Source organism: Oryctolagus cuniculus, chromosome 21 (genome assembly GCF_964237555.1).
Source record: "Oryctolagus cuniculus chromosome 21, mOryCun1.1, whole genome shotgun sequence".
NCBI lineage: Eukaryota > Metazoa > Chordata > Mammalia > Lagomorpha > Leporidae > Oryctolagus > Oryctolagus cuniculus.
Genome location: NC_091452.1, coordinates 5,181,899 through 5,194,010, shown reverse-complemented (window position 1 = coordinate 5,194,010; position 12,112 = coordinate 5,181,899). Strand labels below are relative to the sequence as shown.

At 64.2% G+C, this 12,112-nt stretch overlaps 1 protein-coding gene across 4 annotated transcripts in view; it reads right to left on the bottom strand.

Annotated features, from left to right (window-relative positions):
- Positions 1-12,112, bottom strand: part of SCARB1 (scavenger receptor class B member 1) — a 48,511-nt gene that overhangs the window by 18,144 nt on the left and 18,255 nt on the right. For all 4 annotated transcript variants that reach the window (XR_011385091.1, XM_070065680.1, XM_070065679.1 and 1 more), the window contains 3 exon segments: positions 3,215-3,372; positions 2,001-2,142; positions 528-731 (listed from right to left, as the gene is read on the bottom strand). Coding sequence is in view for 3 of the 4 variants with exons in the window: in XM_070065680.1 (XP_069921781.1) it covers positions 528-731; positions 2,001-2,142; positions 3,215-3,372 (504 nt within the window). In the remaining variant the exon portion in view is untranslated.

Genomic DNA, 12,112 nt, shown 5'->3' with positions numbered 1-12,112 from the left:
CCTGCTGAGACGCCAGCGGTTTGTCACGCACCTGCCTGCCTGCCCTGCGAGCCCACACCTGAGCCTGCAGGGGCTGCCCCCAAGGGGCCTGCGGCGGGCTCAGGAGCGGACGGCTGACCTCTCTCTCTCTCTCTCTCTCACCACCTTTCAAATAAATAAATCTTTATTAAAAAAAAAAAAATAAGGCTGAGCCACAGTCAGGGGTCAGAGCAAGGGGTCAGACCCTACCTGTCCATCCCGGACCTCAGCAGGTTGCCGGGGCTCACGTCAATAAAAAGTAGGCAGCTCAGAGCCAGCCCGGGGGCCGCGCTTGGGAACTGCCTCCCCTCCCCACTTCCGAGAAGTTTTCTCAGCTAACCCATCTCAGCCCAGATCACGCGGAACCCAGATCCATCCTGAGTTTCCAACTGTAAAAGCCAGCCCATGCCCGATTCTGCCACAGCCTGATGGAGGTAGGTTCTCCGCCCGGGACCCCAGCTCCAAGGCAAGCTGGGGACGGGACACAGGCTTCTCCCTGGGCCACTCACCTCGGCAAACAGGCCGAACTTGTCCTTGAAGGGGAAGACGCCCGGTAAGTACTTGTTGATGAGGTTCATGAGCGGGTCCTCGTAGCCCCACATGATCTCGCCGACCGTGCGGTTCATGAAGGCGCGCTGGCCGAGCGCGCTGAACGCCAAGGTCATGATCAGCTTCAGGCTCATGGGCCTGTGCTCCATCATGAATGACGCAGCCTGCAGAGACGGGCGGGTCACACATTGCACCTGCAGGCCCAGCCACCCCCACTCGCGACCGGGCCTCCCGGCAAAGGGTCCATGGAGGGGAGAGGCCTCCAGCCCATAGAGGGGACAGGCCTGCAGAACCCTCTCTGAGCCCGCGGAGCCAGGACCACAAGTGCCCATGAGAATCGTCCTCCCGCTGTGGCCCCCGTGAACTCCAAGCCCAATTAGAGGCAGGCATATGGCTCAGCCTTGGCCAATCATAAACCTGCCTTAGCCTCCCACCCCTCCCTCCAGCTACAATGATTGGTTCAGGGATGCGCCTGTGGTCCAACTAAGCCAATGAGCTACCAGGAAGCTGGGGGCGGGGGTGGAGGGCCCCTCTGCTGGCCGTGACCCGGGGGGCAAGCAAGGCGCAGGCCCACAGAAAGTGGAGCACCTGCTGTCCCTGGATGAACCTCACCTGAAGCCAGCGAGGCCTGGCCCTGGTGGTGACGTGAGCCCACACGTGGCCTGTCTGTGCAGGTTTCCCCTCTCCCCTCCCCAATCTTTCCCGGGCATCGGCGGCACCCATCCGCTGGCGTCTACTTCCTCTGGGGACACTGCCTGGATCTTGTTTTTTTTTTTTTTTTTTTTTTTTTTTTTTTTTTTTTTGTCCCACAGGCCCCTCATCCAAAAGCCGAGACGCGGGCGCTGTGAGCACCTCGGGCCAAGCCCCTGCAACTTGGTTTCTAGCGCACACTCCGGGGAAGCGGACGTGGGATATAACATGCTCGTCCCTCCCCAGCCCTGGGGGACCCGCTGTCCAAGCCCAGACTTTGGGGGGCACCCCGTTCTCTGATTTCCTGCAGGTGCCTGGGCCTCGGGCACGTGGCAGGCAGGTGTGTCCACGTGACCAACCCCCAGCCACACCGTGAGCTCCCAGCCTGTGGTGGGCGTCGCTGGTAGGTGACATGTCACGGCCCATTGTTGGGGCAGTTAAGGGCATCCTGTGTGACTCCACGGGAAGAAGATTCCGGAAGCTTCACCCTGGCCCCCAGGCACCTCCCTTTGCTCTACTAGAGCCGGGCTGTGAGCGCGCCTGGCGCGGTGTCCCGGCCAATCAGCGCAGCGGGGGTGGTCTCGGGGACCTCCACACATGGTAGGCAGCAACTGCAGGGATGCAGCCCCGGCCCCGCCCCCAGGCCTCCACGAGGTGCCCCTCTGGACGGCAGAGGAAAGCCCAGTGACTTCGGCCAGAGGCAGACGGGCGCCCTGGCCCGGGATGGCCGCGGAGAAGCCTACCAGGACCAGGATGTTGGGAATGACGATGTAGTCGCTCTCGGAGCCCCGGGACTTGTCCGGCTGGAACTGGAAGCTGCGGTGCTCCAGAAAGGACACGGTGTCATTGTCGTTGAAGGTGATGTTCTTCTTGTGCCGGAACTCCCTGTGGGGCAGCCGGTGGTCACCGCGGGGGCGGCACGGGCGCTCCGTGTGCATCTCAGCCCGAGGGCGCCCCAGCTGAGCCGGACCACCTGCCCGAGCCCGCCGCCAGCCTCACTCCACTCCCCTCTCTCCTCCGCCAGACTCCAGGGAGGGCCCCGCCCCGCCCCCACCCGGCCTCCCTCGCCAAGCCAGGGTCACCGCAGCAGCCTCCTCCTGGGTCCCCGCTCCTGCCAGAGAGGCCATGGAGCAGAGGGCTGGGGCTGGAGCGTCTCCACCACCTACCGCTTGAGCCTCTGTTTTCCTATCCACAAAATGGGAGCGACAACAAGGCCTGCTTCTCGAGCAAGCTCCCGCCGCAGCCCCCACGGTCCTCAGCCGCAGCCCCACTCAGCTGCTGCATGGCCCATCCCAGGCTGTACCTCCAACAGTCTCCCCATGCCCTTCCCAGGAAAGCCAGCCAGGTGGGCGCCTGCACACAGGGAGCCTGGCTCCACCAGCCACAGCCAAAGGCTCCCGGGCTCTGGCACTGCAGGCAGCCAGGCTGGGGGCAGGTTGGTCCCCTCTCCTCTACCTGAGAAATGTGACGATGTAGGGCTCTGGAGACCCCTGCCCCCTAGAGGCAGAGGCAGGTCCCTGGGGAGTGCACCTGGCCCATGTGCCAGCCCCGAACGAGCTGGGCTGCATCCTGGTCTCGTCCGGGTGTCTTGGCGACCAGGTTCAGCCGCTGCGGGGTCGTCACTATGCCCAGTCTACAGATGGGCCAACTGAGTCTCCGAGGGGTGCAGTCACTTCCCGGGGGCCACAGCAGGAACAAGGCAAGGCCAGAACCAAAGGCACATCCCTGGCACTTGGCCACCACATGCCACCAACAGCCGACCCCTCCTGGCGCTGGGCCCCCGGCCTCCACCCCAGACAAGGTGACAGAACGAGGTAGGCCGGACCCGCCTCACTGCTCGGACACCCCCCCCCCATGCCTGGCTTGCTTCTGGAACAATCCCTAAGGCTCATCACAGCAGCCCCATGGTGGTACACTCGGAGACCCCCCCCCCAGCCCCTGCAGCCCCTAGCCTCACCTGTACACGTAGGGCCCACGCTCCCGCACCTGCGGCTTCTCGCCTTTCAGGATCTCGTTGGGGTTGACCACGTCGAAGAAGTAGACGGAGAGGTAGAAGGGAACGGGGATCTCCTTCCACATGTTGAAAGACAGGCTGTTGGGGTCAATGCGTACATTCTGCGGGGGTGAGAAGCCGGCGGTGAGGCGGCCAAGCAGGCCATGGCACAGCTGCCTCGGGGAGGGGCCCGGGACCTGGGGTCCACCCGGGGCGGAGCAGCCTCCACACGCCGGGCTCCAGCGCCAGTCTGCAGGCTCAGCCAGGCGGTGGATCCGTGCTGAGCGCCACTGAGTGACAGTCCATCAGACAGGTGCCCCGTGCCATGGAACGAGACAGCCAGCGGCTTGCGTCACCCTCCCCTGTCCTTGGAACATGGCCTTCCAGGACAAGGACAGCCGCTCACACCAGCCAGAGCTGGCCCCCCACACAGGAGGGGCCTTGGAGGCAGCCGGACTCCAGGCCACGTGTCCAGCTTTGCTGGCTGTGCACCCGGGTGCGTGGGCTGTGTGCCATGAAGACCTATCTTGAGAAAGCAGTTTAAAAACAGGTGAAGAGGCCGCAGCCCACATCAGAGCGCCTGGTGCCACACCCAGCCCTGGCTCCAGCTCCGGCTCCGGCTCCCCGCCAGCGCAGACCCCAGACGCGGCCGTGATGGCTCAGGCCATCAGGTCCCTGCACCCATGTGGGAGCCCAGTGAGGGGCCACCGCAGGCACCTTAAGAGTGGACCAGTGGATGGGAGGGGTCTCTCCTCACTTTCTCTCTGTGCCACACTCGCCCTGACTCCCAGATAAGTTCACACAAGTTCACACACACAAACACACGGTACCCCAGACGCGAAGGCAGGAGGGGCTGGGCAGGGGAAACCTCACGGGTGTTGCCCAGGGCCGCCAGGCCTGACTGCACAGGTGTCAAACCACTGGCCGCATGGCTGCCGCAGGTCGCTGATGTCTCAGGAGAGCCGTGGTCTCCGTGGCCGCATGCACCTGGGCCCGTTCTCAACAGAGGCGGCTGTGTGCAGGGAAGCCTCTGGATCCCAGAGCCCCTGGGGCTTGCCCTGGCTCCAGGGTGAGTGGGGGCCAGCCCTATAAGCCCAGGCACAGCCATGAGTCCAACAGGAGGGGCTTACAGCCCGCGTTCCAGCCCAGTGACCCCACGGCTGATGGTGGATGAGTCGCAGGCTCTCTCTGGGTCTAAGGGGAGTGTCCAGTCCTGGGTTGTTGCCAGGGCCTGGCAGACCCCGGGGTGTCCGGAAAGTCAGCCACACGGTCACCAGGCCTGAGGTGACCCTGCCTCTGCTGCCCCACCCCCACCCGGGCGGGGCGGACTTTGTCCAGCTTTCAAACAGCCGCGGGTATAGCAGGCCAGGGCATCTGGTCCAGGCAGCTGATTAGATAGTATTGCACGGCTTGCGGCCTCCTGCTGCACACAGCTGAACCTGGGCTCCGCCCCCCCAGGTCAAAGGTCTCGGCCCTGGCATGCAAAGTTGGGAGGGAGTGCCAAAGGGAGCCCTCGGCAGACACCGCTCCCTCCCAAGCAGCCAGACTCCGGGAGCCCATTCCTGGGCAGGCAGGAAGGCTGCCCAGAGGAGGGGACATCTGAGCTGGGTATTAAAAATGAGCTGCGCTGCCCCAGGAAGAGAAGACGAGGGCAGCCCCGGCAGAGGACACCTGTCCTGCCCACGCGGGCACCACCACCACGCGTGGCTCCCACGCAGTGGCACAGGGCAGGCCGGTCAACAAGCCAAGAGCCCGGCACCAAAGGAGGCCACTCAGCTGCGTCCTGTAGGCGTAGATCCTGGGAAACTGGATCCTCGGCTCGGGGCTGAGGCCTGACCATAACCAGCGCAGGGAGACTGGCTCCCAGGTGTCCTCCATCCCGGTCTCTGGTGAGAAAATGCACCAAACTATACACTTTCAAAGGATGGGGCGGGCTCTGTCATGGCAGCCTGAACCACCGCCCGGGATACCGCCTGGTTCAGTCCTGGCTGCTCTACTTCTGAGCCAGCTCCTGGCAGTGCAGCTGGGAGGGCAGTGGAAGGTGGCCCAAGAGCTCGGGCCCCTGCACCTGCATGGGAGACCCAGAGGAAGCTCCTGGCCGTGGCCTGGCCCAGCCCCGGCCACTGCGGCCATCTGGGAAGTGAACCAGTGGATGGAAGATCTCTCTCCGTCTCTATAACTCTTTCAAATAAATAAATAAATAAATATTTAAAAACAAAAAACCAACAGTACAATACCATGTTTATTTCCATGAAAGAGACTCCAGGATCTTCAAGTATAAACTGACCAGACTGGGCCAAAGACGGCAGGGACAGACGGGGCCAGGGTGGGGGGCGCTGGTGCAGGACGCGGGGAGCCCTCGGAGGAGGCCGGCGCTGCTCCCTGATGGTCCAGAGCTTTCCCGCGCAGGCCGCCCACCAGTGTCAGATACAAGACGGTTGGGGCCGACATTCTCCAGGCACAGAAACGGCCGCGCAGCCCGGAGGAGGCTGCAAACCGCAGACCAGGGTCTGAGGAGACGCCGCCCCCACAAGGCAGCGGCTGCGGGAAATGGGGAGGCTCAGCAGGGACGTGGGAGGGGGCCCTGCCCACGGGCGTGGGCGTGGGCATGGGAGGGGGCGCGGCGGCCACAGAAACCAGTCCGCTAGTGTCCCCCGCACGGCCAAACCCATCAGCATCACTCCACGAAAACAGGGCTGCACCCGGCCCAGGTGTCCCTCGACAAACAGGACGCGCTCCGTAAACCGCGGGCCGCCTACCCAGTGGGCTGGCTCCGCCCGGGGCAACCCCGCGGGGTGCGGCCGCCCGCGCCCAGCGCCCGGCTCCCAGGGCCTGGCATGCAGTCCAGCTCTGCTCCCGCGCCCCCAGGCCGCGGGTGGCCGAGTGCCTGGGCCCTGCCACCCACGTGGGGGACCCGGAGGGAGCGCCCGGCCCGGCCCCGGCTGTTGTGGGCGCGCGGGGAGTGAGGACAGGAGAGCTTTCTCTGCCTCTCACACCACCAATTAACAAAGTCACGCGCGGGGTCCACAGACAGAGCACAGGCGCGGGACGCCGGGGGCGGTGCCGGGGGCGTGGCGCTGCCGGGGGCGGGGCTGGGCAGGGAGTGGTGGGAGATGACCGCTGGAGGGTCCCAGGTTTCCCCTGGGGTGGGAAAACAGCTGGATCCGACAGTGTTCATCTGAGGGAAACGCGCATTGTGAAAAAAATCGCGCAGACTTCAGAAACCTTTGCACCGAGATAAACCTATCTTTTAGTTCCGTTTTCCAGGAACAGCGTCCCGAGAAACCGAGCACGGGCGAGCATGATGGAAGCGGCGGGCCGGCGCCTGGCCAGGGCGAGGTCGCTGGGCCGGGAGCAGGGGGCACCGCCAAGGGGCCACCCCCGCTGCGGAGCCCACCTCCCCTGCTTCCTCTGCAGGGCTGTGGGCGACAGGTGGGAGACAGTGCACACAGTAGGTGCTTAATGAGGCAGCTGCAGCTTCACTGGGTTCTGTGCCCCCTTCAGGCATGAGCCCCCCACCTCACCTCTGCAACACAAACACCTCCCACCCTCCCTCAAGGAGGGCGGGGGGGGGGCCCTGGTGATGTGCAGGGCAGGAGGACCCGGTGACTCCGCAGGACAGGGGGTGCCTAGTGATCCACAGGCAGGGGGCCCTGGTGACTCCACAGGCCCGGTGCCCCCAACTCCCCTCCTCCCCGCAGCCTGGAGCAGACCCCACCCCTGCTTCTACAGGGCTAAGAGGAAGCAGAGAAGAGCTCCTGGAGCCGACGTTAGGCAGAGAACCAGAGCCACCCTGGACCCCTCTGCGCCCCTCCCACCCAGCACCTGTCCGCCCCCACGGACCCAGCCAGCTGTGCCCGGCCGCCTGCCTGGATGGGGGGCAGTGTCCTCCCTGCACGCCTGCCCCCCCCCCCCGCCCTGGAGCCGGTTACCCCTGCAGGGTTTCAGTCAGACGCTGTCGCTCTCCCACGGGAATAAAACCCAAATTTCTAGCAGAGATTTCTGAGGTCACCTGACCCAGCTCCCTTAACATCGCCCAGCCGCGGGCCTCGCTGTGCTCCCGAGCCGCCAGGTCTGCCACAGGGCCTTTGCACCGCTTGCCCCCAGAGCAGCCTGTCCCTGAGGTCCACGCGGGCGACCCCTTCACTTCTCAAGTCTACACGTCTTCTGTGAGACCTTCCCTCAACACTCTTCACTGCCACAATATTTTTTTTTTTACTTGAAAATGTCTTTATTTGAAAGGCAGAGTTAAAGAGAGAAATCTTTCATCCACTGGTTCACTCCCCCAACGGCCACAATGGCCATGGAAGCCAGGAGCCAGGAGCTTCCTCCAGGTCTCCCACGCGGGTGCAGGGCCCAAGGACCTGGGCATCTTCCACTGCTTTCCTAGGCCACAGCAGGGAGCTGGATGGGAAGTGGAGCAGCCAGGACTTGAACCGGCGCCCATGTAGGGTGCCGGCATCTCACCCGCTGTGCCACAACACTGACTCCTTGACAATATTTATGAAGCTCCCACTGCATGCCAGGCTCCATGTCAGACCTGGGGCTGACGGCAGTGAGCAGAATGACAGACCAGCCGGCGCCGCGGCTCACTAGGCCAATCTTCCACCTGTGGCGCCGGCACCCCGGGGGGTTCTAGTCCCGGTAGGGGCGCTGGATTCTGTCCCGGTCACTCCTCTTCCAGGCCAGCTCTCTGCTGTGGCCCGGGAGTGCAGTGGAGGATGGCCCAAGTGCTTGGGCCCTGCACCCCATGGGAGACCAGGAGAAGCACCTGGCTCCTGCCATCGGATCAGCGCGGTGCACCAGCTGCAGCGCACCAGCCACGGTGGCCACTGGGGGGTGAACCAACAGAAAAGGAAGACCTTTCTCTCTGTCTCTCTCTCACTGTCCACGCTGCCTGTCAAAAATAAATAAATAAATAAAATTTAAAAAAAAACAATGACAGACCATCTTTCCTATAGCGACCCTTCCCCCATACCCGGCTCTATCCTCACGATACCATCAACACCAGAAGTTCCTGTGCTATTTGTCCACGAGTTCCCCCTTCCAGCCGCCCCGGATTCAGTCAAGAGGGATGGAGCTAAGGCAGTCACCCTGGATCACGAGGCAGCCTTGAGCCTGGAGGCACACACAAAGGACAGGAGTGGAAAGCGTCCTGGAGCCAGTCTCCTGCCCCCAGGCCTGGCCTGAGAGCCACACGGCTCGGCTGGGAAGTTGGACAACAGCAAGTGTGGACGAGAGCGCAGAGCGAGCGGAACCCCCACGCGGTCAGTGGCAGTGGGCATCGCGGTCACTCCAGGAAGGGCTGTGTTCTCTGTGGCCCCCCAGGACCCACCCCAGAGAAAGGAAACAGATGCCCGCACAGAGCCTGCCTGCCCGGTGCACGTGGCCCTGCTCACGACGGCTGGGGACAACGGTGACAGCCGGGCGCACAGCACTGACCCCTGGGGCCCGACCGGGCTTGGGTGACCACTCCCGGCCTGAGACGCGCACTTCCCTCCACGCAGGGCGGGTGTCAGCTTCGGCCAAAGACCCTCTTGATATGAACGTGGGTGCTGGCGGGCGGGCAGCACATGTGTGCCCTCGCGCCCCCCCCTCCCCGCCAGCCAGGCACCGTCCCTGGGGAGAAAGGACTCTGACCACTGCAGCCTCCCACGCTCCCGTCCATCAGGGGTCTCCTCACCTACCTAGGTGCCATGGCCGCGCGTGGTGGCCCCTCCTCCCTCTCCCAGAGCTGCAGCCCAGGCAACCCCGGCAAGTGCATAGGCCAGGGGCTGCACTCCCGGGGAGGCGGGTGAGCATGGCTCACTGCCGGCAGCTTCCAGGAGCCACGCGGCCTCCCCGCCCCTGCTCTGAGCCCCTGCCTCCCTGGGAAGGACCCGTGGATGGCAGGGCGCGCCCCACGCAATCATCCACACCTGCAAAGCCTTTTGTACCAAGGTCACGTCCTCAGAGGCCCGGGAGTAGGATGTGAGATCTCTGGGGGCCATGACGCTGCCAGCAAGAGCCCCTCAGGACCCTGCCCCCACCCAGGAGCAGCCCAGGGCCAGGACAGCTGCCACTGGCTCCCGCTGTCCCCTCCTTTCCCAAGCAGTCCTTCTTCAGCCAGCACAGCCCCACCCCCACCCCACCCCAGGACAAGGCAGACCTGGGTCCCTCCCGCCCACAGGAGCGCCCAGAAGGCTCGTCTCCCCGCCATTTGAGCCCAGCCCAGTGGCTGTAGGAAGCGTGGGCCAGGGCAGGTGCACACTGGGCAGGAGGTGGGCGGGCCCTGCTTCCCAGGGCCATGGCCAGGCCCTTCCTCCTCCCCTCTGGGATCTGGACAGGAAAGCTGGTCCGGTCCCGGGCGCTGTCTCTGCTCGACTTCGACTGTCACACCAGGGTCAAACCACGTCCCACCCTAACAAGAGCTCGGCCGCCTTCATTCACGCACAAGAGGAAAGACACCGGGAGCCACTGCTGCCCCTCTCCTGGGCGACACCGGCATGGGGCCTCGCCAAACGCAGCTTCAAAGCCAGCGGCCCCCAGGGCACGGGCGTGGGGGGAGCAGAGGCAGCCAGAGGTTAGAGCAACTTGAAGGAGAGCGAGTCGCCCCGGGTTCTGTGCTGGGTCCTGACCCCTGCACCTCACTCCCTCGGGAGCAGGGGACTCGAAGCCCAGGCAGGGGCCCCGAGGAGGGGGCTTGGCCCCCGTGAGCAGGTCGCTGTCTCAGGTCTGCGGTGTGACAGCAGCACAGCAGTGTGTCACAGAGCGCGGGCCCCAAGCAGCAGGGCCCACGCTCAGCCCCGGCCCCGAGCCCAGGACAGGCAGGGCTGGCGGCCCGTGTTCCAGCACGTCCCGGGCACGCCGATTCGGATGCTGGCAAAACCTGGCAGGACTGTGCCAGACACCGCAGGGAACCACGTCACAGCAGCCGGGGAGGGGGTGGGGCGATCTCACGGCACCCCGCTTCTGTGCCTGTTTGTTCCTAACAACAGGTGCTCACAGGTCACCTGGACGCGGCTGCACCCCTGCCCCACCCCAGGGAAATGAAAACACAGGCTGCATCCTCCGTCTTCTGGCCACGCTCCATCGACTTCTCACACCTGGGCCAGCGGGCCAGTTTTGGATCTCGCACTGTTTCAACACGGCTGACGGATTTGTTGACAGCAGCTTACAACGAGCAGAGTTCAGACTCCTGGCCTCTTTGAACAACCGGAGGATGGGCCAGCAGTGGCCGCCCCTAGGCCGGCGTGTCCCCCAGCTTGCCACAGACCTCCCCACGCCCTGTCGCCTCCCACCAGGCTGCCCCTCCCGGAGGGGTCCCTGCCCTGGAGGGCCGCAGCACTCACTCATCTGCTCTGTGGACAGAGCTGGGCTCGGTGCTACCAGGACAGAGGGAACCAAACAGGATCCGGAGCCTCGGGGAACGGGGCAGGAGGCGGGGAAGAGGACTTGCGATTGGCAGTGACTCCGACCCGGCAGGGAGAGCTCGGGCCCCCAAGCGTCTGCGGGTGTGCACTGGAGAGGCCACAGCGCTCCCCCCACCGGGCAGCCCCTGCCCAAGCACAGCCCGCGTGTTCCCTGCAGCCCAGTAACCGGGGCTTGCTCAAGAGAAACAAACACACATGTCCACACAGGCCCGGCCTGTGAGCGTTCCCAACTCAACCAGAGCCCGGGACCCGAGCCGCCACAGCCTGGGGGTCCTCGGAAGCTTCACAGGCAGGCGGGGTCTTTGGCATAGCCGTTAAGACGCTGCTTGAGGGGCTGGCGCTGTGGCATTCCATAGGGATGCCAACTCAAGTCCCGGCTGCTCCATCTCAGGCCAGCTCTCTGCTGCGGCCTGGGGAAGCAGCAGAGGACGGTCCAAGTCCTTGGGCTCCTGCACCCGCGTGGGAGGCCAGGAAGAAGCTCCTGGCTCCTGGCTCTGGCCTGGCACAGCCTCAAACATTGCGGCCATTTGAGGAGCTAGAGAGAGAGGAGACCTCTGTGTCTCCTCTCTCTCTAGCTCTGCCTTTCAAATACATGTTTAAAAAAAACAAAAAAAGGGGGGACCGGCACCGTGGCTCAGTTGGTTAATTCTCCACCTGCAGTGCTGGCATCCCATATGGGCGCCGGGTTCTAGTCCCAGCTGCTGCTCTTCCAGGCCAGCTCTCTGCTGTGGCCCGGGAGTGCAGTGGAGGATGGCCCAAGTGCTTGGGCCCTGCACCCCATGGGAGACCAGGGGGAAGCACCTGGCTCCTGGCTTTGAATCGGCGCAGCTCCGGCCGTAGCAGCCATTTAGGGGGGGTGAACAACGGAAGGAAGACCTTTCTCTCTGTCTCTCTCTCTCACTGTCTAGCTCTGCCTTTCAAATACATGTTAAAACAAAACAAAAACAAACAAAAACCGCCACTTGGACGCCTGTGTCCGTCCTGGAGCGCCTGGGTCCAAGTGTCAGCTGCGCTCCCAGCACACCCTGAGAGGCAGCGAGTGCTTGGGTCCTGTCACCCACGTGAGAGACACAGGCTGAGGCCCACCCATGTCACAGGCATTTGGGGAGTGAACGGGCAGGGGGAAGGGTCTCTCTCCGTCCCCCTGGGAATAAGTAACTAAGTCGGTTTCTTGAAGAACTAGCTTGGTACAAAGGCAGAAAGCACACTGGGGGCAGCTGCGCTACGGGACAGGTGACTCGGGGAGAACACAGGGGACCCGGGTGCTGCTACCTCTCCCTGTGGGTGCCGGCCGCTGGGCTGAGCCCCCAGGGGAAGGCTCTGCGCGCTCGGGCCGTGGCCAGGGCTGACCGAGGGCCGGCATCTGACCCGTGCTGCTGCCCACCCGAGGCCATCCCCACTCCGCACCCCACAAGACAGCCTTGACTCGGTCCGAATACCGAGGGGCCCC